Below are 22,215 nucleotides of genomic sequence, written 5' to 3'. Positions count from 1 at the left end.
AGACAATGGGGCACAAGACTGGAACGGGGCTAGGGCGACAAAACGTGAATACAATATATAATGCTAAAGACAACGAGAAACAAACGGGCCTGAAGATACTAGAAAGAACTGGCAGGGGAGTGAACGTAGAGCAGGGAATAAATAGGGAGAACTAATCAGGTGCAGCTGGTGGTGATCAGGGGATATGAAGCAGGTGTGTCGGATAACGTCATCAAGGTAAGGGAGCAAAAACTGAGTGAGGGAAGTGAGAAAGGCAGGTGCAGCCGGGCAAACCTGACAGTGATGCAGTGAAATTCAGCCATGTGTCATTTTAAAATAGGTGGTACTCAAGGCTTGGTGACAAATATTGTTTGTGAACTACTGTGGTACCTGGGTAGCAGCTAACTTGTTAGCAAGCTGGCAACATGTTAGCACTAGTCAGCTCTCTGAGCTTCTTATTATATACATACAGAACAGAAAGTTATTGAGAAAGAGATTAATCCTCACAGGTAACGGAGAATGATGAAAGACTGATAAAATTATGTTAAAAATGGTCACGGATTGCATGCTGCGATAAAGTACTTTGGATCCACTTAACTTTAGTCATATAGCCATCCATTCATTTTATAAACTGCTTATCCTGTAGAGGATCAATGGGGGCTGGAGCTGATTCAATCAAATACTATTTTATGTCAATAAAGATACTGTCCCAGAAAGAAGTTAGCATGACAATGCTCAAGTGAATAAAAAATGCTTATGGTAACAGGAACTACTAAAAAACCTGAATACTGCAAGTTGGAGATATTTCTTAATTCTTTGTGAACATATTTGTAGCCATTTTAAATAGTTATTTTAATTGTTATTTTAAAGCTAAAGATTTACAAGTTGAAATAAGTCTGGGTGTAGAAAGGACCTCATTTGAAGATGGGTTTAGAAGTAATTTAGCTAGCAATCTAGCTGGTGTAACCAATTCAAAATGTTCTACTGTCTACCAGTCTTCTTTTGTTTTGTTTTGTTCTATTTTGTTCAGCTATTGTGCAAGACTGTCTCACTTCCTCTTTCTGCCATTTCTTTCTTTAGAAATGATGACATTCAAGAATCCTTGGTTTTAGGGAGACTGACAAGCTGCTGAGATGACTTATTTGTAACAGGATACAGACATGCCTCTTACTGTGTGTAACAGAATCAGATATGTATAGAGCAGGCTTTTGTACAAAGATTAGGTTAAAGACTAGCTTGGCTGTCTATAGTGTGTTTTATAAGGCAAGTTTATGTTAAAAACCACTACCTGTAGATGGGAATACAATGTACACCTGCATATTATGCACCACTACAGATGTGATCAGGGATGTGTGTTTCTCAGCTTGTTTTGGATTTCTTATGACCCCTAGTGGTCAAAAGTAGAGTGATGCAGCTTTAATATGAAAATTGGAAAGCTACGTGTTAATGATTCACAAATGTACATAACAATACTGTAGGAACTGGAGCCACACGCAGGTTTTCTGAGCAAAAAGGATTTAGAGACCGTTATTAAAGTCTGTCAGCTTGTGGTTAGGGTGCAGCGCTCCCGCCGCTCAGGCCTGGGTTCGAGTCAGGGTTGCATCAGGAAGGGCATCCGGCGTAAAACACGTGCCAAATGTCAACATGTGAATCGTTGCTGTGGCGACCTCTAACAGGGAAAAGCCAAAAGTGACATTATTAAAGTCTGTCAGCCTTTTGGTATTTTCTGGTAATGGTCTTCCCAAAATGACCAGAACATTGACATCATTGTTCACATCCATTGGCAAGCTATCATCACAAATGTGTGTACTGTATCTTAACAAACCTGAATCTCAGCTGAGCCTTCATGTCCCATGTTTCTTCCATTGTTCTCCAAGTTGCCAGACTGAGTTTTTTGTGGTTACTGTTTAAAAAGGAGGAAGAATATTTCACCCTTTGCCTATGACTTAGTCTTTCTGTATTTAGTTCTTCTGTTTTCTATTACAGATTTTGTGTGTGTGTTTTGACATTTTCAGAAGCTTGCCTGTAGAAGAGTTTTGTTTAGTTTTGGCTATAATGTTCTGGTTTGCTGAACCTTTGTGTTCAATGTACATCAGTATTAAGCCTGAGGTTTTGCTTGTTTATGTGTACTATGTTCCATGTCTAGCTTTTGCTTGTTCTGTCTCAGTTCCTGCCATAGTGTTCTATGCCTTTAATAAAGCCCTGTTATTTTCCACCGCACTCCTCTCCCTCTGGCTTTGTCTGCATTTAGGTTCTCTATTCCTAAAATCGTGACGGGGCAGACGTAGGCTCCCGTTGATCTCCTGTTTCTCTCACTCTATCCGCGATATGTGGCAATTTGATTCAATTCAATGAGAGATTCACCGTGTAAACATGATAGAAATGCAAATAGTTATGAGCTTAATGCTACATTTTGAGGCACAAGATAAGGAAACAGTGCAGGTTTCAAACCTTATAACTATGCATGCCACACGTTTAACCAGAAACCCTCAAGCCCCCTGATGGTCTGGAGCCTGGAGGCCAGTTGGCCCCATAATCTGGCTTTCATTGGACCCCTACAACATCAGGGAATAGACGTTTAAAACTACAAAAGAGGAACCTTTTGCAGCTTATAAAGACCAACACCAGTCTTTAAAGACCCATTATGAATTCATTTACTGATAAAAAATATTATGCAATAGGTAATAACTGCATACGATGTGAAAAGGCATTCAAATCTTTTATATTTTCCAAACATTACAAATAGTGCAAATGGAACATAAAATTGCAAATAAAACCTTTCCAACCCTTTTCACTAACTGACACAGCTGGAGATCAGAGCTGCTACCACCGGCAGTATATGGCAACATGAGTACTGCAAAGCTGTATCCACAAAAATAAAACCTCTCAGGAACTGTCAATGCCAGTGCCAATTCACTTTAAATAAATGCTAATATTGTGCAAATGAAGAGGAGTCTTTTATCATGCAGGAACATTCACATCCTCACTTTTCATTTCAGAACAACTTTTGTGTAATATAAAAGTTTTTTGCACAATATTTCCATTACTTGATTAACAAAATAAAAGACAGGCTCCGCTCAGTGTGCTTAAATACTTGAAGCTTATCAGAGCATCTTCCTTATCAGTGGCAACAGAAAAAAGAAAAACGTGCAGATCTGATAGAAATGTCATTTCCTTTGTCATTAATTGACAAAAAAAGATGAATGCTATGGTATTGTGTTAAACATTGTCTACACAGATGGAAGTCAAATACTACAATGCAGATGGGCTGTAAGAGTTGGTGAAAATACAAACCAGTAAAGTAGATCAGTGTGGCTGCTTGTTTGGTTGATATATCTTGAATAAATATTAAAACTTGCAATTAATCCAATAACTTAGTTAGAAGACTGATATTGTTTTCCTAATTCTTGCATCCCATTGTCACCTTCACCCTGTCTGTTCCACTCAAGACCTGTTAATACAATATGATGTAAACACTTAACATCTCAAACACAGACACTAACTACATTGTATATCTTTTTCATTTCCAAATTGCTATTTTTTTTATCTTTAAGAAATAAATAAGGCAAACAACAAACATCCAAACACAAGGGCTGACAACACGAAATTCAATTCCAATAAAACTGCCACAATGAACCAATCTGCATGTGTGGGCGATGTATATCTGTACAGTTTTTACTGTCATTTATAATGTACTGCAGCACATTCTATAGTAAGGCAACTATGGTGACTTAAATAAACCCTACCCATATGTTTTTGTAAGTGAAAAACATGGGTATTTTGTTTTTCCATTTGGAGGACTGGTGGATATTTCTCTCATCCTGTAATGTCCTCAGGAGACCTTGAATTTTGGTCATAAAATGGAGCCTCGTGCCACATTATAAGACACTCAGAAGGGCAAATAACACTCAAATATAATTGATTCAGAGTCTAATCCTAGCAGAGCCTCACTCTGGAACATCTGAGTCTCCACTGGATGTTCAGTGCTACCTCATACTCATTCAGTGTGTCCCTTGGTACCTTCCTTGAGTCAGCTGTGTTGACAGGCCTGGCCTAAGTGTCCTCTTACTGCTGAATGAAATCATTCTGATAGCAGGTGAGAGAAGAGTAAAATTGAATGTCACACTCTTGACTTTCTTCCTTTCAGATAAATGTTTCATGGCTGCAGGTCAATACAATCACTGCATCAGACATTTCTCCTTCTGCTGTTTAGAATACTTCCTCCTCCGCTGCTCCAGACCTCGTTCCAGACGCTCATCCTCCTCCAGAGCTCTGAGGGCAAGAAAAGATGAGAATCACAGGGTGTCCACACAGGATGTGTTTCAGTTGCATTTTCACTGGTCTTTCTCCCATGTGTGACAAAACAGATGCGCTTCTGCTTTAATAATTATGGCTGACTGCGTGGACAACATAACATCTCGTGTTTTATTTTTGTCATTGTTCCTTTAGACCTTTTCTTCTTCCATCCCTTTTGAATAGCAACAGTGACTATGCACTGGGCTTTGGGTAATGCCAGAATGTGTCTGAGCCTCCAGCTGTGCTGTGCTTCAATGGTTACAGTGAGACGCTGATGGAAGACTGAAACTGCTGTTGCTTGGCTGCTAATATGTTGCTTTCATGACACAGCCACTACACACATGGCGTTACAGGTTTATCAACATATATTCTGATGATCTGAATGCGAGAATGACTTGAGTCAGTTCTGCTTAAAACTGGGTGTAGGTATGGAGCCTATGCATGTAAATATACTGTAGCTAACATGCTCCTCATCAACATCAGCACACACCTGGGCTATAATACTATATGGAGACAACAAGAATTGTGATCGGTCAGCTTGGGCTGCTTGTGTTTACTCCTACAAGGTACTGGTTGTGGTAGAGACTGTTGATAGTAAAGACAACATAAACATCCTCTGTCACTTGTCAAAGAACTTCTTGTTGACTTGACTGTGATGTTCACTTCACTCTGAAGAAAGACATACACTGCCACTACCCGGCAACTTTATTAGGTACACCTGTAACTCGATGCAATACTTCTGCCTTAACATCTGTTTCAGTTTTTGGTGAAATTGTCCTAAATGTATAAATTCAATTACATATTTATTACTGAGGTCATAAGTAAAGGTGGTGTTGGACTGCACTACATTATATTCAGAGGCGTTCCTGATAATTTGTCCTCCTCGCTTACATACACGATAGGGTTAGAATATTCTACATTTGTGACAATTTCACCAAAAACTGACACACTTTTGAGCTTCATAAACACAGATGTTAAGGTGGAAGTGTTAGGGTTGCGCTCCACTCCCTGTTACTCTCTCTCTCTCTCTTTCTCTCTCCTCACAGACACTGGCATACCAGGAATGTTACGCAGCTGTGGCAAATCTGCCTAACGATCACCTGGCCTACATAAACTCCTAAACTCCTCTTGAACACTCAGTCTCCGCCGGTTTGTTGATGATGAACGCACCAGCGCCTGCTTCACCAATGCCTGCTTCACCAATTAATTTTCAAGCTCAGTGTGATTCAAACTTCTCAGAGTTTCTGACTCATAATCAAAAGCTAGTGGAAGGACATGGTGCTCACATTTTCTGACAACAGTTACTGTGGGGAAGATATATCTGCTATTCACCGTTCTGTCAGACTCCACGTGCTGTTTTGTTGATGTGCCCCAATTTACCATGGCTTCAGTCGGCACAAGCAGCATGTGCTGTTTCACATGCTGAATTTAAATGAAACACAAACCACACCCACCCAGTACAAACCAGCACTGTGATGGTTGGGTTTTGGAACGCACCCAAAAGCAGAGGTACAGTATGTGTGCACATGTATGTTACTGTAGGACTCCCAAACCTTTATAAACACTCCAACCGTTGCAGTGAGTGTGACTCACCCTCTCTCTTTGGCATCTATACTGTGGACCAGTTCATCTCTCTGGTTGACCAGTGCAACCAGCTCTTGAAGCAGCAGCTGCTCTCTGTGTTTATGAGCCTGAGTCTTCTGCCACTCTGTACAGCCAGGGCATGGAGAAACAGAAATGAAACAAATGAGAACATTTTCCATCCATTCCATTATCTATACTGCTTATTCCTGAATAGGGTCGCAGAGGGGCTGGAGCCAATCCGAGCTGACATTGGGCGAGAGGCAGGGTGTACACTGGACAGGTCGCCAGTCTATCACCGGGCGGTTACTTAGAGACAGACAACCACATACATCCACACTCACTCCTACGGGCAATTTAGAGTCACCAGTCAACCTAAGCTGCATGTCTTTGGACTGTGGGAGGAAGCTGGAGCACCCGGAGAAAACCCACACAGGCACAAGGAGAACATGCAAACTCCACACAGAAAGGCTCCAGGTTGGCTCAGGCTCAAGCCCGGAACCTTCTTGCTGTGAGGCACCAGTGCTAACCACCACGCCCCTGTGCCACCATGAGAACATTTTGCAAAAGGAAAATAGACAATGATAGTGAGGAGGACTGTGGTTCAGCCTTACCACAGCTAAGAAAGGCCATCTGCGTAATGGTGTGTGATTGTGATAATTCATCTTTCTTTGCAAACATTATTTTATCATTTGAAAACCAAAGACGTCTATGCAAAATAAAAGCCATTATTTATCAAACTAGTAAAATAAAAAGTTATTTAACTGTCCTTGTAAAGAGTAACTAAACAAACTATAATAGCAAACATTTCCAAATTTGTTTTAAAAAATCAAAAAGATCAAAGATTTTTATTGTCAATTCACTATATGTGCAGGACATACAGAAAATCAAAATACTCTCTCACCTAGTATTGAATGCCACACCATTTAGGAAACTAAAACAGAATAAAAGTGGAGTAAAAATAGACTAAAAAGAATATGAAAACTAAGTCAAAGTGATTAGGATAAAACTAAACAGTTAAAATGCATGGTTATGCAGCCTATCCTGTGTGTTTATCTGTGATTGATGTGACGATTGTGAGCAACTCACACTGGTCATGCTATATGATGGTTAAATTTCAAGTGGTGAGGCCAGATTCCAGATTTTGTTTTTTTTTTATCCCTCATTATTTATGGATCCAATCAATTCTATTAATGTCTGTGACACTCTACCCGCAATACAGTCAGTCCTGAGTATCACTCAACCACTGTACACTTCAAATGTGGTTAAGTGTCAAGCCAAACGGCAGAGAAAAGCTGAGAGGCTCCAAGTTATATTTGTGAGCTACAGTCATTCAGGAGGTTAAAAAATAAACCTACAGATCTGACATCACATTCATATTTAAAGGCACTTCCTCATTAACTTAACTTAACAGGAAATGATGTGATTTCATTTGGTACAATGAGATGTCGGTCATGAGAATAAGGTTACAATCTGAGCATTAAACCACAATCTGAGTGCTTGAAAAAATGCAGTGTTACTGAAGCAGTATATGTTTAGCTGTAAAGTTGTACCTTCAATCGCCATCATGTCTCTCAGCTCTTTCTTTAATAGCTCAAATCTTCTTTCCAAGTCTTGTTCTTCCAGCCTGTCAATCCCAAAAGATGCATCACAAGGCGTGAGACATCTGTGCTTATGGAGGGGTTTGTCTTACAGGCTCAGAATGATCATAAGCAGTTTAAACATATTGATAACACAAAATACAGTATAATCATAAGACTTGATCCTCAGTGGGAAATTCACGATACCCAGCAGTCTGTAAAGTAGTACGTATGTATGTGTATGTGTGTCAGTCTGGTTCTGAAAAGTTATCAAATCAATACAGTGAAATAAAAAGTACCACATTTGCCTCTAAAATGCAAGTTAAAATATGAAGTAGCAGAAAATGCAAAAAAGTACAAATACCTCAAAATAGTATTTAAGTAGATGTACTTGAGTAGATGTACAGTATTTAGTTACCACCATCACTGCGCCTAGTGATAAACCTCCAAAGAACTATAGCTGAATGAGCAGCTCCCCTTTGTTTTAAAGAACTTTATAATGAGTTCCAGCTCAGGGTTTGCATGAGCATTCACTGCTATTCACTGTCGAATCTGGGCCACAGTTAACACACCATGCATTTTTGCTAGTATGGGAAAAAAATTATGTTTTTTTTTAATCTATCAATGCTGACACACTGGTGGTAGAATTGGTGCTATGGTAGAGTAGGCTACATTAGCAACATGGCTAACCAAACACAACAAAAATCCATGAACTGGAAATGTGAATGAAGCCACTCTTGTTGACTTGTCACAATGTAGACGTATCGTACACACCTACAACACTCCCCCTGTAACCCCTTACCCCCGAACAACGCAGCCCCATGCATTAAAACAGTAGGGAATAGCATTTTTGGACTAATGTGAATGTACGTCACTTTGCCATCATACTCCTTCATATTGGCTGCTACTCTGGTTATCATGAGACAGCTTTTGCCTCAACAAGAAACAACATCACGTTTTAATATCGCAAGATCTCATCACATCCCTATATGTCACTGTTCACAGTTTCTATCTGCAGCCCCCAAGTAGCTGTCAAAGCAGGTTTAAATCTGATGAGAAGTGGCTAACTCCCTCTCTTGAGGAAGATTATATGTAGCTCCAACACCAGACTAAATGATCCTTGTAGTGAAACTGTTTTGTCAGTTGTGAAGACTGTACTATAAATTCAGCAGTTTATACTGTACATGTTTCCAGGACTGTGTTGTGTGGATGTCTTACAGTAGTTGGAGATAGTCCTGCCTCCTGATTAAAGCATTCTTCTTGTTGACCAGCGTAAACCATTCCTGAATCAACCTTTCCTCCTCCACTTTGTCACTGTCTGCAATAGAAAATCACATTATGATGACCCCTTATGTTAGTCATAGTCCTCTCTTTCTTTCCTAAATTGATATCATGTAGTTAAGAGTTAATAATGAATAGGATCAGGACTGCTGTTAATTTACTGTGCATCCATTTATAGCTATGAAGTACTTTACCTGTTTCCAGTAATTGTCTGAGTTTCCTCTCCACGACATCGGCTCTATTGTCAATATGATTTTGTTCTGCTCCCAGGGCTTCCATCTGATTCAGCACATACTGGCTGCAATCCTGGGTACATTGATATATATACAAACAACTGGCTGCAATCCTGGGTACATTGATATATATACAAACACAATTACCTAAATATGTTTATATACAGTCCATCCATCCATTTTCTGACGCTTATCTGGATCTGGTCACAGTGGCAGTAGTTTCAGCAAAGTATTCCCAATGTCCCTCTCCCCAGCATTGTGTTCCAGCTCCCCCCTGTGGGACCCAGAGGTATTCCCAGGCTAGATGAGATATACAGTCTCTCCAGCATATTCTGGGTCTACCCCAGGACCTCTTGTGAGTCAGAAAAACACCAATGGAAGATGTCCAGGAGGCATCCTAATCAGATGCCCAAATCACCTCAACTGGCTCCTTTCGACATGAAGGAACAGCAGCTTTTTTCACTATCCAAAGCTCATAACCTTAGGTAATGTTTAGAATGTTGATTGACTAGTAAATTGAAAGCTTTGCCTTCTGGCTCAATTCCCTCTTCACCTCTACTGTCAAGTACAATGTCCCCATTACTGCTGATGCCACAAGTCAGTCTCATGCTCTAGTTTATCCTCACTTGTGTACAAGACCCAAAGATACCTAATCTTCTCCTCTTAGGGCACTTTAATGGGCGTCCACCAAAATTGGAGCAATGCAACATTTTCAAAGAGTGAATCACCCAGTACCCCATACTCCTGCAGTACCCCACAAGTCCCCCAAGGGATCCGGTTCATAGGCCTTCTCCAAGTCTACAAAACACATGTAGACTGGATGGGCAAACTCCCACAACCCATCCAGCTTGCAAGGATAGCTGGTCCACTGTTCCACAGCCAGGACAGAATATGCATTGTTCCTCCTGAATCTGAGGTTCAACAATCAGACCATACAATGAAACAAATGGTTCTTAACCGACCTGGCCTTCTGGTCTTCGCTCCTCATACACTGCCTCTGGTCTTTCTGCAAAAAATACACAAATTAATAAGAACAGCATTTGTATAAATAAACCTTAATGTCATCAAACTGAATCAATCCAAGTTATCAAAAGTAAAAAAAAGTCAATAAAAACAGTCAAGATTAGATAAAGATTATTTAGGCTTAGGCAGTAGTCAGACTACTGTACAATTACAACTACAGTAAAAAAAAAAAAAAAAAAGAACTCAAAAAGAACTAACCAGTGTCTGACTTCCTCCGGTCTTCTTGTCCTGCAATGACCTAGAAAGACAAAGAAAATCTCTCATGTTTTATATACATGTAAAGGAGAGGATGGTATGGGATTTTTAAAGATGTAAGGCATCATACCACTGATGCGTCTGCTTCCTCTACAGATCCACTCCTCCGCTGTGACCTGCGCTTCTTGACTAGATCAGCATCTTTGACATGGGAGAAGCCTGACTTGGATGGGACATGAGTCCTTGGTGGTGCCACTGGAGACTGAGCCCCACCTGCCCCAGCAACCTGCAACCGTTTGGTTCTTGGAGGTGGGACCATATCTTTAGTGGTATTACTGTCCTTCTCCACTGTTCCTGCAGTCCCATTAGACTCAAAACTTAAACCCTCCTCCTGGAGTCTCTGGGCACAGTAGCGAGCAGTTGCCTCAGGGTCCTCTTGGTGATCCAGGTCCCCTGATACTGCATAACTGGACTCATTGCTGTCCTTCGCTATGTGAAGCACACTGAGCTCCTGACCAGTGAAATAAGTGCGGATCTGGTTAAGGTAAGTCATCACAATGAGGCGGTCAGGCACTGCTAGCATGACCATGTCTGAAGGCTCTATCAACCTAGAAATGCCAAGTTTCGCAAACTCATCAAAGGCCTGCAATATGTAGAAAAAAAAGTCAATTACATTAGGACTTATCAGTCAACAGATAAAATAAATTGTTGTAGCCATTTTATGTTGGTAATTTAATTAATAAATAGCTAGTTATTAATCACCTTTTTGTTGTTGTTCTTGATGTCATATGGGTCCAGCATTTCATAATTACTATACAAAAAAAAGAAGATAAAGAATAAATAGACTTTATAAAGTAGAGTTCAGTAACCAATATTTCAACTGTTTCTTACATCTTTTCTGAGTGGAAGTGATGTAAGATGGCGCAAAAGGCCAGGCCATTCCTCCAGGAAGTACTGAAGTTGGTGATCTTCATTCCCTTGTGACCCTGTGTGACTTCCTGACACCATTCCAGCAGAGACTGACTGGACGTCACTAAGGTAGGACCTGCCATTTGGCTCTAGAACACACATAATAGCAATATAGAGACACTGAATATAGATTATTAAGATGAATTAACTGCATTTTGGGTGATAACAGCCTTCCAAAGTTGTTAAGCAAATAAATGCTAGCATTAATGTCCACAGATCCAGCAGACACAGAGCAATATTAGCACTGATTTTCAGTTGTGTTTCTGTCCACCTTATCAATATAAGTCCAATGCCCACTACAATGTCCAGTTTTCTTCATCAACTAGCCTCTAAATTTGTCATCTGTCCACTATTTAGTGTTGGGAAGATATATTACAGTGGGTTAAGCTAAGCTTCTCTGAGCCTGTTGCTCCAGGAAATGAGGTTGGTGAAAACAAAGTTTTACAAACCTTAAAACAAAACAATGACCTGAATGAAGCTAACGAGTCCTTTGAGTTGATGGGAACTGAACAAGTGGTTTTAATTCACTCTGTTACCAAGTTACAGAGATGTTTTTTTGATCAATTCTTACTATACAATTATTTATAACTGTAGCTTTAGCATACTTCCAGAGAGGCAGCACCATCTGTACATCCTTCTTGAGATATTGTTGGTTCATTAGTTGGAGGTGACTTTCTGTCATCTAAGTAAGAAGCACTCAGCCCCTTCTTGCTTCCAGGCACAGGTACAGGCTGATTTGAAATTTCTTCTGCTTTCTTCCTTTGCCTGGAGAAACACCAAAACAAAGTGATCATTTAATTTCACAATTTCTTTCAAGTCAAGTTTGCTCTGATCAGGCAAACACAGGTTATTGATTTTTCCAAATTTTCCAAACTACTGTCTATTGCTAACAAAACCATATCCACACTGCAGACTTACAAATTATGAGACAATGAGAATGTGTAGAAATAGATGATAATGCAAAATGCACACATTTCTCAGTTATGAGTGAAACCCCATCGCCTTAATGGGCACTAATCTTACCTTTGATCCTCTATACAACCAGCAGTTACATCTACAGGTACAATGCCAAAGTCAAAATCTTCATCCTTAATTTCTTTCCTTGTGTTTAATTCCATTGGTTCACTCTCTTTTTCATCCTCTACATGCAGCCAGTCATCCTGAGAAGATGCAACAGTGGAAGCAAGGGACCTTTCAACCTCTGCATCCAGAACTTTTTCAGTGTCAACCTGTTCTGACACTGTTTCTGTAGCTTCCTCTGAGTCATCTGTAACAAGTTTATCTGTAATCGTCCAGCCTTCAATGATTTCATCCAGTGCCTTCTCTGTATCTTCTCCAGAGAGTGGCTGAGGAAAATCTTCTTCTTGCATTGCTGCTAGCACTTCTCGTTCCAACTCTGATGTAACATCATCTTCACAGTGGGCTGTGACAAAGCCTTCTTGAGATATTGCGCTTGAATCCAGTAATGCTGATTCCTCCTTGGTCTCCTTAACAGATATGTCCTCCGGGTTTCTCTGAGACAATTCCATTTCGGGGGGGCATAAATTGTCTGGTATGCTATCTAAAGAAGTTGTACTAATACGTTTGTTGGCATGAGGCAAAGGAACAGTCAAGCCTGATTGTTCATTCTGCTGGAATGTATCCGGACTAATGGTATCAGCTACTGTGTCAGAAATTGTTAAGTCACCTGGGAACACATCACTGATATATTTCCTTACTCTTGGTTTTGGTACAGGTAAACTTGAAGGTCTTGGTGTCTTCACTAAAGTATCATCATCCTGTACTTGAACACTGTTCTCAGTGGACAGTCTGCGTCTCCTCAACTGTATACCGGCCACTTCTTTAGAAGTAGAAGGCTGATCATCCAGAGAAAGTGGGGGAAGGTCTTGGCTGTGTTGCACTACTGACAATTCTTTAGTTGTTGAGAAAATGGATAAAGGACCACCTTGCCTTGCTGCCTGTGCTTCTTCCCCAATGGAAGCCTGAGGTGTGCTCTCTGTAGCTGTAAAGTCATCTGGGAAGGAACCACTGAAATGTTTCCTCACACGAGGCCTTGGGATAAGAAAAGTTGCTTGTTTGTCCCTTTCTGCCTCTGCTATCTCTGATGAATCCTCTGATTTTTGAGAAGATGCAATTTTGATTAACTTATCAAATGTATCACCAGTCATCTTTGACTTCTTTACCTTTTCCATGTTACCAATCACAACATTGTCAATCTGGACAGGTTTTACAGACTCCTTGTTTGAAACAAAATTTTGTGCTGTAATTCCCTTGTCACTTTCAATTTTTCCAAATTTATTTAAAGACAATTTTTTGCCACGTTGTGGAAGAGATATCTTCTTAATGATTGAGAGAGGAGCAATTTGCTCAACATGAAATATCTGTCGTTCTGGCTTTGGGGTGATGCCCTTACTCCACTTTTTTTCCACAGGAGGAGCTTTGTGAGAAGAGGATTGAATAGATGCATTAATGTCTTTTTTGGGCCATTCTTGAGCACAAGAGGTTTGTTCTGTGTCCTTTGAGCAGACCAATTCTGTCTCTGTCTGTATAGTTGCACTCCCTGAAAAATCAGTTTCTTCAGAGCGCAGTTTGGTGGGGTGGTCTTTTTTTCGTACAGTATAAGAGATCATTTCAGTGGTTGTTTTACTTGGTTTTACTGAGACATCAGACTTGATGTCACACGGTTGTGGAAGAACAGGATCAGACGTTTCTAAAGCTACACTACCTTGGGCTTTCAAATGTTGGTCATGAGTCAGATCCGATTTCTCTGTAGTAACACTGCTTTTTGTCCTCAAGGGCTTGTAAGGGGCAGTTTTCTCTGGAATTTCAGGTGGCAAACTACCATCCTTTCTTTTCACACGAGGAGGAGGAATAACATCCATGGATATTTGCACACATTCAGCTTCACATTTGTGCTTATGAACTTTAGTCTGTGGCTTTCTGCCTTGCTGAGGAACAGCAGTGTCAACATGTTGTCTTAGTGGACTTATGTTTTGATCATATGAAGAGTTATCCAAGAGTACTTCTCTATGTTCATTGTCATCTGTGAGTAGTTCATTTGATGTAGGCTTCAGGAAAGTAGTAGAAATTTCTTCGATGCTTGCTTGTTGGGGGCTTAAGGAAAAGAAAGGACATTTTTCAGAATTTGCTGTTCTTGAATTTGTCATACAGTTGTACCATGCACCCATCTCCAACCAAATTATCTGCTTGATCAAAAAGCCAGCAACAACATTTTGTCAAATGCTGTAAAACCATAAAACATTCTGCTTTACCTATGCACATGCGCACTGTCATTAAAACAACACAGCAGCACAAAAAGGACACAAAGGCAAAGTTAACCTTTATTTACAACACCTATCAACACTTTATTTAAAGGCAATATTACCACTCCACATCACAATGTCAGTCCTTTAGCTGTTACAAAGAGTTAACATTATAATTTCCTGAGTAGTACTGTATGTGCTCAAAAGCAGAACAAGAAACAATGTTATCACCAAACATGCACACCGTGCAACCATACTCTCGAGTCATAGTCTGCCAGCACTCACCCTTTATCCAGCTGTGCAGAAGATGACACGGTTAAAACCTCATCCTGTTCTGCCTCAGTCTGATGCCTTACTAACAAACTTTCAGTGTACAGTGATGTCTGAACATCCTGACCTGGAAGTGATTTTTCCTTTGTATCCCATTGGTCAAGAGAGGCCTCTTGTTCCTCTACTTGTTCACCATTTTCCTTTGATATTTCCGTAATGTCAGCCTCTGTCAATGGCGGCCATTTCTTCATGCTTGAACAAATTAAAAACCCATCATCACTGTCGGTAGTTGGTGATGGAGAAGATGAACGATCACCTACCAAGTTCCATATGTAAGGCTCAACACTTGTTGGATATTCAATGTCATGCTTGGTGTTCATGTCCTCAGAATACCCCTCTATCTTCTGTATGGGAGTAGTGTTGTCCACGAAATGTGGAAAAAACTCATCTGAGGGGGTCACCATCTTGTCTTTCAGACTCATAGAGGCAGTCTCCTCTATGGGCCTGGGTTGGTGATCCACTTCAGTTAAAGTAGAGCTAGATGGCCCCAAAATAGATGCTACTGTTTCATAACTGTGAGAAATGGATAATGGAGTAAGTGAATGAAACCTGTAAAAATGCATAAATTGGTTTCTTTAAACATGTAACTAATTAAAGAAACCACTGACTATTTCGGATAGTGAAATAAATTCTAATGCAAAAAACAGTCCAGCTTTTACTTCAGTTCAAAGATGGAAAGAATCAATCAAAGAGTCTGCATTCAAAAAACGAATACAGTGAACTTAATATATGACACAAATGGCCATAAAAATCCAAATCACCTTAGTATTTTGCACTAATCATTGGGATTAATAACTGATATACACTATGTTGCATGCTGCACACAGAACGGTCTTACCCTTTGTGGAAAACATCCACAATAGTCTTTACTAATCCTGAGGCCTCGTCCTCCTTAACTGAAAAAGGGGAGTCTGCCTGTTTTTCTGTTATTGATCCCTCTGCCTCCAGTACTTCCCAACCCAAGACTCTTGCTGGCTCTGATGTGTCTGATGGTCTCCTTAAAGTTTGGGCCTCATCTGCTGCATTATGCTCTACCTTTGTTTTGCTGAGGACCAAAATATAAAAGGTTTTAAAGTTTAATCAACAAATTCCATGTAGCTTCACAGTACAAAATTTAATGAATACAGCCTTCACAGAGATGTTGAAATTTACTATGCACTGTATAGTCAAGTTATCAAAGCGACTGTTGATTTGTCCAAGCAGTCCATGCTAGTCAAGCACAAGATTGGCCCATTTCACAGCAAATAATGCAAGAGCAAGAGGCTCTTCAACTTACCCATTATCTACAGAAAGGTCAATGTTTTGCTTTGCACTATCTTCGATTTTCTCCTCTGTCATAAAAACATACATACTGTAGTAAAATATGCGAAACGAAACAAGACATAAAAAATTAAATGACCTTGATCTTAAAACTGTAAATTTCTCACCATATGCAAGTTCTGTGCTGGGGATGCTAACAGGTGTAGAGAGAGTACCAGAAATTCTTGTGTCTTTGATATATGAATGAGTTGACTGTACATGAGGCAATTCTTGCGATGTATATTTTTCAGTAGAAGTCATCGTTGGTTCCTCTGTTGGATTCAACTGTGAAATGCTGGGAAACCCAGGAATTAGAGTCAAATGTGGGCATGATGGAGCCATTGCTACCATGTACTTGATGGCATCTTGTTTATGTTCTGCTGGAAATTCTGCAATAAAAATCTTCACATTCTGCGGTTTCTCAAACAAGGACTTGCTATATGGTGTCCTAGTTTGTATTTTTATACATTCAGAGCTAAGCATCCTTGCTGATGGAAAGCCTGCGACACATGAAACACATGGAACAGATGTGTGTAAGTTGACCATATCTGGTAGTCTGTTTACAACTTGAGCAGAAGGAAAACCCCATACTCTGGCTTGCTTTGGACATGATGTTACTAAAGTCACCATACTTTTTGTGTTGTAGCAATATTGCTGGTCCTGTCCAACAAGTCCCATAATTTTTTCTGCTCTCTTCTTCTGAGGCTTTATCAAGATTGGCTTTGTTTCACTTAGCCACCTTGTGCCTGGGACTGTAGTCATGGATGCAAATCCTTTGAGACTCGAAGCACTGGAGCAGCAAGGTATGAAACTTATCATATTGTGTTGAGTCTTGGACTTAGTTTTAGGTGCAGAGGGGAACCCAGGGATCTTGGATGCTTCTGGGCAAGATGGTGCTAAGTCCAACATCGTCTTCGCAGTTTCTCCTGCTTGACTTGTACTCTGTATCACAGAAACTGTCTCCTTTTGAAGCTTATGACACAAAGTGTGTGTATCAAAATGCCACTGGAATTTCGAGGCCCCTTCAAAGGATGCAAATCCTGGGAAACTTGATACTTTGGGGCAAACAGGTACAAGACTCAGCATACTGTACTGAGGGACTGAGGGGAAGCCTGGAACCTTTGATGCTCTTGGGCAAGAAGGAACCATTTCAAACATGTTGCTTGATGTGTCTATGTCATTTGGTGAGGTGTTAATCCTAAGGTTAATATCCTTTCCTGTTCTGTGCATCAGTGAACCCAGTTCAGTAACCCATCCTTTTTTCTTGTGCTCTCTAACTGATGAAAATCCAGGTATGGTTGAAACTAGGGGGCACATAGGAAGAAGGTTGACCACATAATACAGCATTTTGGGATTTGGAATAGATGGGAAACCAGGAACACTCGATAATTTAGGACAGGATGGTACACAAGAAACCATATTCTTCATTATCTTTTTGTTGTCATTTGATGTGTCAACTATGATGGTCTTCTTTGGCAGCCTCTTCAACAGTGACCCCTTTTCTGTTACCCATCCTCCACTCATAACTCCATCAACTGATGGGAAACCAGGTATTTTGGAAACTTGGGAACACAATGTAAAAAGGCTTATAATATCTGGAGCACAATATAGAGCTACTGGATTTGGATGACAGGGGAATCCTGGCGTCAGTGCCTCTTTTGGGCAGGATGGTACAAGGGAAACCATTGCTTTCATCGCTCTCTTATCTCTTTCACATTGGTCAGTCAATGACACCTGCTTTTCTTTCATTCTTGGTTGAAACAGTGACTCCCTGCTAACTGTCCACTCTTTTGAGTTGTAGGATGATGGCACTCCTGGTATCTGTGACACCTTTGAGCATGTGATTGAAAGACTGACCATATTTGTCATGTCAACAACATTACTCAATCTAGCTTTTGGTGCAGATGGAAAACCAGAAATGTGTGATTCTTTTGGGCAACTTTGTGCAAGAGAAACCATTCCTTTCACATCTTGGCCTATTTTACTCTTTACCAATAGTAATACAGGCTCTTTTTTAATTTGCTTCCACCATAATGGCTTCTGAATAGTGTCCCAGTCTTTGCTGTCAGCTTTCTGCAATGATGGAAAACCCGCCATACTTGAGACAGCCAAGCAAGATGGAAGGAGATTGACACTACTAGACCCATTATAGATTACTGTAGGTTCAAGAGCAGATGGAAATCCAGGGATACAAGCTTCTTTTGGACAGGTTTGGGATAAAGTTGACATGGCCTTCATCTCACCATTGTAAGGTCTATCTTCAATCATGACTAGATTCATTTTTGGTGGTGTTATACCTAGAGGTTTGCAATCTGTAGTCCAGCTTTTGCTCAATTGATGCTCCATTAATGATGGAATACCTTCAATACAAGAGGTTTTTGGGCAAGAACTTAAAAGGCTCACAATATCTGATCCAGCATTTAATATAGTAGTTTGTATAATAGAGGGAATTCCTGGTGTGCACGAATGCTTTGGGCAAGTTCTTATCAAAGCTCCCATTTGCTTAATTTCATTGTTCTCTTTTGGTGACACTGTCATGACAGTAACTTTAGTTTTTATGTTCTTCTTCAAAAGTGGCTCCTGTTGAGATACCCATGATCTGTTATTGGCTTCAGTGATAGATGGTGAACCAGGTATAGTGGATACCCTTGGACAACAGGGATAAATATCCACCATACTTTGCTTATGATAAACAAAACTCTGTTGCAGTACAGATGGGAACCCAGGATTTCTGGCTTCTCTAGGACAAGACGATGTCAGTACAACCATTTCCTTATTGTTCTTTCCATCTTCCTTTGATGCATATGCTGGTAATACTTCCTTCATTTTTGATTGTTTCTCCCAGATTGACTTTTGATCTATAAGCCAGTGTTTTTCTTCTTCAATGGCTAATTTGGATGGTATGCCAGCAATATTTGTTTTAAGGGAACAGGCTTCCAAGAAAGTGGACTGTTTATACTCAGTTTCAGGCTTCACATAATATGGCGCACATTGTGCACCAGGCTGGGAAGAGTCTATATTCACCATTTGTTCTACTTGACCTGCCTGTTCTTGTAAATGAAGAGCAGACTCAGTAATTATAACTTCATCCTTTGATGGCTTGCTCCAAGCAGACTCACTGTCCAGCAGGTGTTCATTCATTTGTTTAGTAGTAACAGGAAATTCAAATATTCCACTGACTGTGGGGCATATTGGCAACAGATCTATTATTCCATCTTCTATCTCTGTCTTCATTTCATCACCAGTGTCTAACATCATGGCAGCACCAGGCGATGGTGTGACTATAGTGACCGTTTCTGTTGCCATGTCACTTTCATTCTCTGATGTATTTTTAGTTGCCTCTGTCATCCCCTTTGGTGGCTCCTCCCATTGTATGGTCTTGTCTGTAGGATGTTTTTCTAGTTGATGTTCAGCATTATTTATTTGGGTTTGGAATGAGAGTTCTGGTGCACCAGCAACAACTGGACATGATGGCTGTAGTAAAACCATGTGTTCATGTCTAAAGAAAGGGTAAATACAAAATTATAGTCAAAGTTAACTGTAGGAAATAGGAAGTCCCTAATAAAAAAATAATAACAAAATACTGGAGCATTCCATGACCAACACTATAATTCTGCATATTTTCTTCCCGATACAGTACAAGTCTGGTACATTGTTCCACAATCAATCAGTGCTTCAGAGTATAATTACAACTAATTAATATATGATAGCAAAGTTGAAAATAAAACTTTATATTACTACTCGATATCAATTTTAAAGTAGGTATTTTAGTATTGTGCATGCAAATTCAGTAAATGCAATTCACTCCAAACTTACACCATTAAAACAACCTTCTACAACTACTAATGCAAGCAAACATCATGCAGCAGCATTTGCTGAGGTTGATTCTACTGTTAAAACAGCTAATGCTGTAAAGTCAGTGTTGTTACTTGGTATAAAAAGGTAAAATGCTAATGAAATTTTTTCACAGTACATCCCTGCAATAATCAGAACTGTACCACATATACTCAAGTACCTAAAAACTAATATTGAAGTGTACAGGGTGGGTGAAACGTAATTAGGCATTTCATATGAAATCCTATTTACTATCATCTATTTAGAGACTGTTTTCATCATGACTCGGTGATACTACAAGTTCTATAGCCGATTTTTAATGCCTAGTTACTTTTCACCCACCCTGTATATTTCCATAAAAATAATTGTGGATTTCTCTAAAGTAAGAGACTGATTTACACAGATGTAGAGGATACTGTTGAGCACCTGTGTACTGTCAAAAGGTGTTACATCCAAACATATGAAGAAACTTTTTCTAACACTTAGAAACTGACTTGTATTTGCTTTCTGCTGTTGTTTTAATATATTGTTTCTGTATGGCAACCCCTTTTGCTCAGTAGTGCTACGATTCAACTATATACAGCAAAAATGTAAGCCTACCTCAAGAGGAACCCTATGAATTAAAACCATGCAACACACCACTTGACCAAACTGAGAAATCAGAGGCCAGATATTCAGTACTGACTACTGAAAAATATCGTGTAAGGACATGAAAACCTAACAATCTGCAGTGAATTCAGCACTCTCTACTTCTTTGCCTACAATATTCCCTTTCTCATACACTGATATCTCTGTTTCTGGAGTATCCTTAAGATCCAGCTTCACAAACGACAGACAGATCCGACAGATCACAGATCAACTGCAAATGTTGCCACATGAGTCAGTCAGATGGTGCTGAGATAGTGCAAATGCATTATTTTTCGGAATGCATCACTCATATCTGTGCAAACCAAGACAACCCACCTCCTCCTAACACTCAATAATAGTGGCATGTCAGGAACGGAGTGCCACATTCTGTAATGCAAATTTCTGAAAACAGAATAAGAAAGCAAATGTTTCAAAAGCCACTCTGCTTAAATAACAGACAGTATTAATCTAACTCTGACTCTTAAGCTCACTCACCCTTCTTCTAGAATGGCTGCTTCTTCAGCCTCATTAGGTATCCACAAGCCCGCTCCATCTTTATGTATCTCGAAAGGTACGCAGTTGGTTGATGAGCATTTGGTTATTTTTGTGTCAAAATCTAATCTGGCAGGGTTGGCCTCAGCCCACATCTCAGTCCCATTAACTCTAGCAGATGGCTGATCCAATTGGGTTTCAGAATTTGATGATAGAAAGTCACTGACGATTGCCTCAATGAGACAGGTAGATGACTCATCTGTCACTCTTTGTTGTACATCCTCTCGTACATCTTGGCCAGGTAATGTAAACTGCACGGATCTGTCTCTGGCAGAAACATCACAAAATGACTGTCCTTCCAATGATAGCTGTTGACTCATCAGGTTTTGTCTTTCCTTTCCAGTTCTTTGTATTTCTAAATTCACTAGCAGTGGTGTTTTAACTGACCACCCCTGTCCTGAATGGTGACCATGTGTTGATGGTACCCCAAGAATGGAAAGTTTCTCTGGGCAAGGTGGCACAATATCTACCGTATTTGGAAGCAAGTCTACATTAGGTGGTGAAACCGCTGTGATGTTGGATGTGCAATCAATGTTTGGACAAGCAGATTCAACTGATAGAATAGTCTTCATTACATCTTTTTGAGAAGAACCATATCTTTTGTGAAATGCACAGCAGCGTTGCATCTTTATCATCATCACTGGCCAATTCCCTATTTCAGAATCTGAAATAACTGCCACTGTTGAAGGGAATCCAATTATACGTGACTGTCTTGGGCAGCATGACATCAATTGTACCATACCATGTCTGGTTTTTTTTCTACAGGGCCAGCCGCAACTTTGGGTGGTGGAGCCAATGGAAATCCAGGATTCATGGCTTGTCGTGGACATGATGTAAGCATACTCATCATTATTTCTTTGTCCCTATATGACATTTCCTTAACAGTAAAGTCTTGGTAAACAATTCCATACCTTCTATGGAATGGTTTTTCCCAAACTGCATCCCTATTCACCTGCCAGCCATCATATTCCTTTGCACTGTCCTTTGCAGGAAGACCTGTAATTTTACTATGTCTTGGGAAAGTGGATAATAATTTTAACATGCTGGGAAGCTCATTCATTGGTGCTTCCACAGGTCTGTCTTCTACCTTAGAGGGAATTCCAGGAATATCTGAATGTTTGGGACAGGATGGCAACATTGATACCATAATTGTAACCACTGACCATTCTCTAA

The 22,215-nt window shown here is 40.0% G+C and overlaps 1 protein-coding gene across 5 annotated transcripts in view; it reads right to left on the bottom strand.

The window, feature by feature from the left end:
* Positions 1 to 2,685: 2,685 nt before the first annotated feature.
* The window catches only part of ehbp1l1a (EH domain binding protein 1-like 1a), a 44,565-nt gene continuing 25,035 nt past the window's right edge, over positions 2,686 to 22,215 (bottom strand). For 2 of the 5 annotated variants that reach the window (XM_020594908.1, XM_020594910.1), the window contains 15 exons: positions 16,007 to 19,528; positions 15,569 to 15,775; positions 14,686 to 15,243; positions 12,161 to 14,251; positions 11,743 to 11,902; positions 11,060 to 11,226; positions 10,931 to 10,979; positions 10,299 to 10,811; positions 10,172 to 10,211; positions 9,913 to 9,956; positions 8,912 to 9,023; positions 8,655 to 8,754; positions 7,410 to 7,483; positions 5,869 to 5,983; positions 2,686 to 4,251 (listed from right to left, as the gene is read on the bottom strand). In XM_020594908.1, the coding sequence (XP_020450564.1) occupies positions 4,158 to 4,251; positions 5,869 to 5,983; positions 7,410 to 7,483; positions 8,655 to 8,754; positions 8,912 to 9,023; positions 9,913 to 9,956; positions 10,172 to 10,211; positions 10,299 to 10,811; positions 10,931 to 10,979; positions 11,060 to 11,226; positions 11,743 to 11,902; positions 12,161 to 14,251; positions 14,686 to 15,243; positions 15,569 to 15,775; positions 16,007 to 19,528 (7,846 nt within the window). In that variant the 3' untranslated portion in view covers positions 2,686 to 4,157. The remainder of the gene's footprint in view (positions 4,252 to 5,868; positions 5,984 to 7,409; positions 7,484 to 8,654; positions 8,755 to 8,911; positions 9,024 to 9,912; positions 9,957 to 10,171; positions 10,212 to 10,298; positions 10,812 to 10,930; positions 10,980 to 11,059; positions 11,227 to 11,742; positions 11,903 to 12,160; positions 14,252 to 14,685; positions 15,244 to 15,568; positions 15,776 to 16,006; positions 19,529 to 22,215) is intronic. The other 3 variants (XM_020594909.1, XM_020594911.1, XM_020594912.1) reach the window with 3 other exon arrangements.

This window comes from Monopterus albus, unplaced genomic scaffold (genome assembly GCF_001952655.1).
Source record: "Monopterus albus unplaced genomic scaffold, M_albus_1.0 scaffold25.1, whole genome shotgun sequence".
Taxonomy (NCBI): Eukaryota; Metazoa; Chordata; class Actinopteri; order Synbranchiformes; family Synbranchidae; genus Monopterus; species Monopterus albus.
Note: the sequence above shows the minus strand (reverse complement) of the source record. Positions and strands in the feature narration are given on the sequence as shown.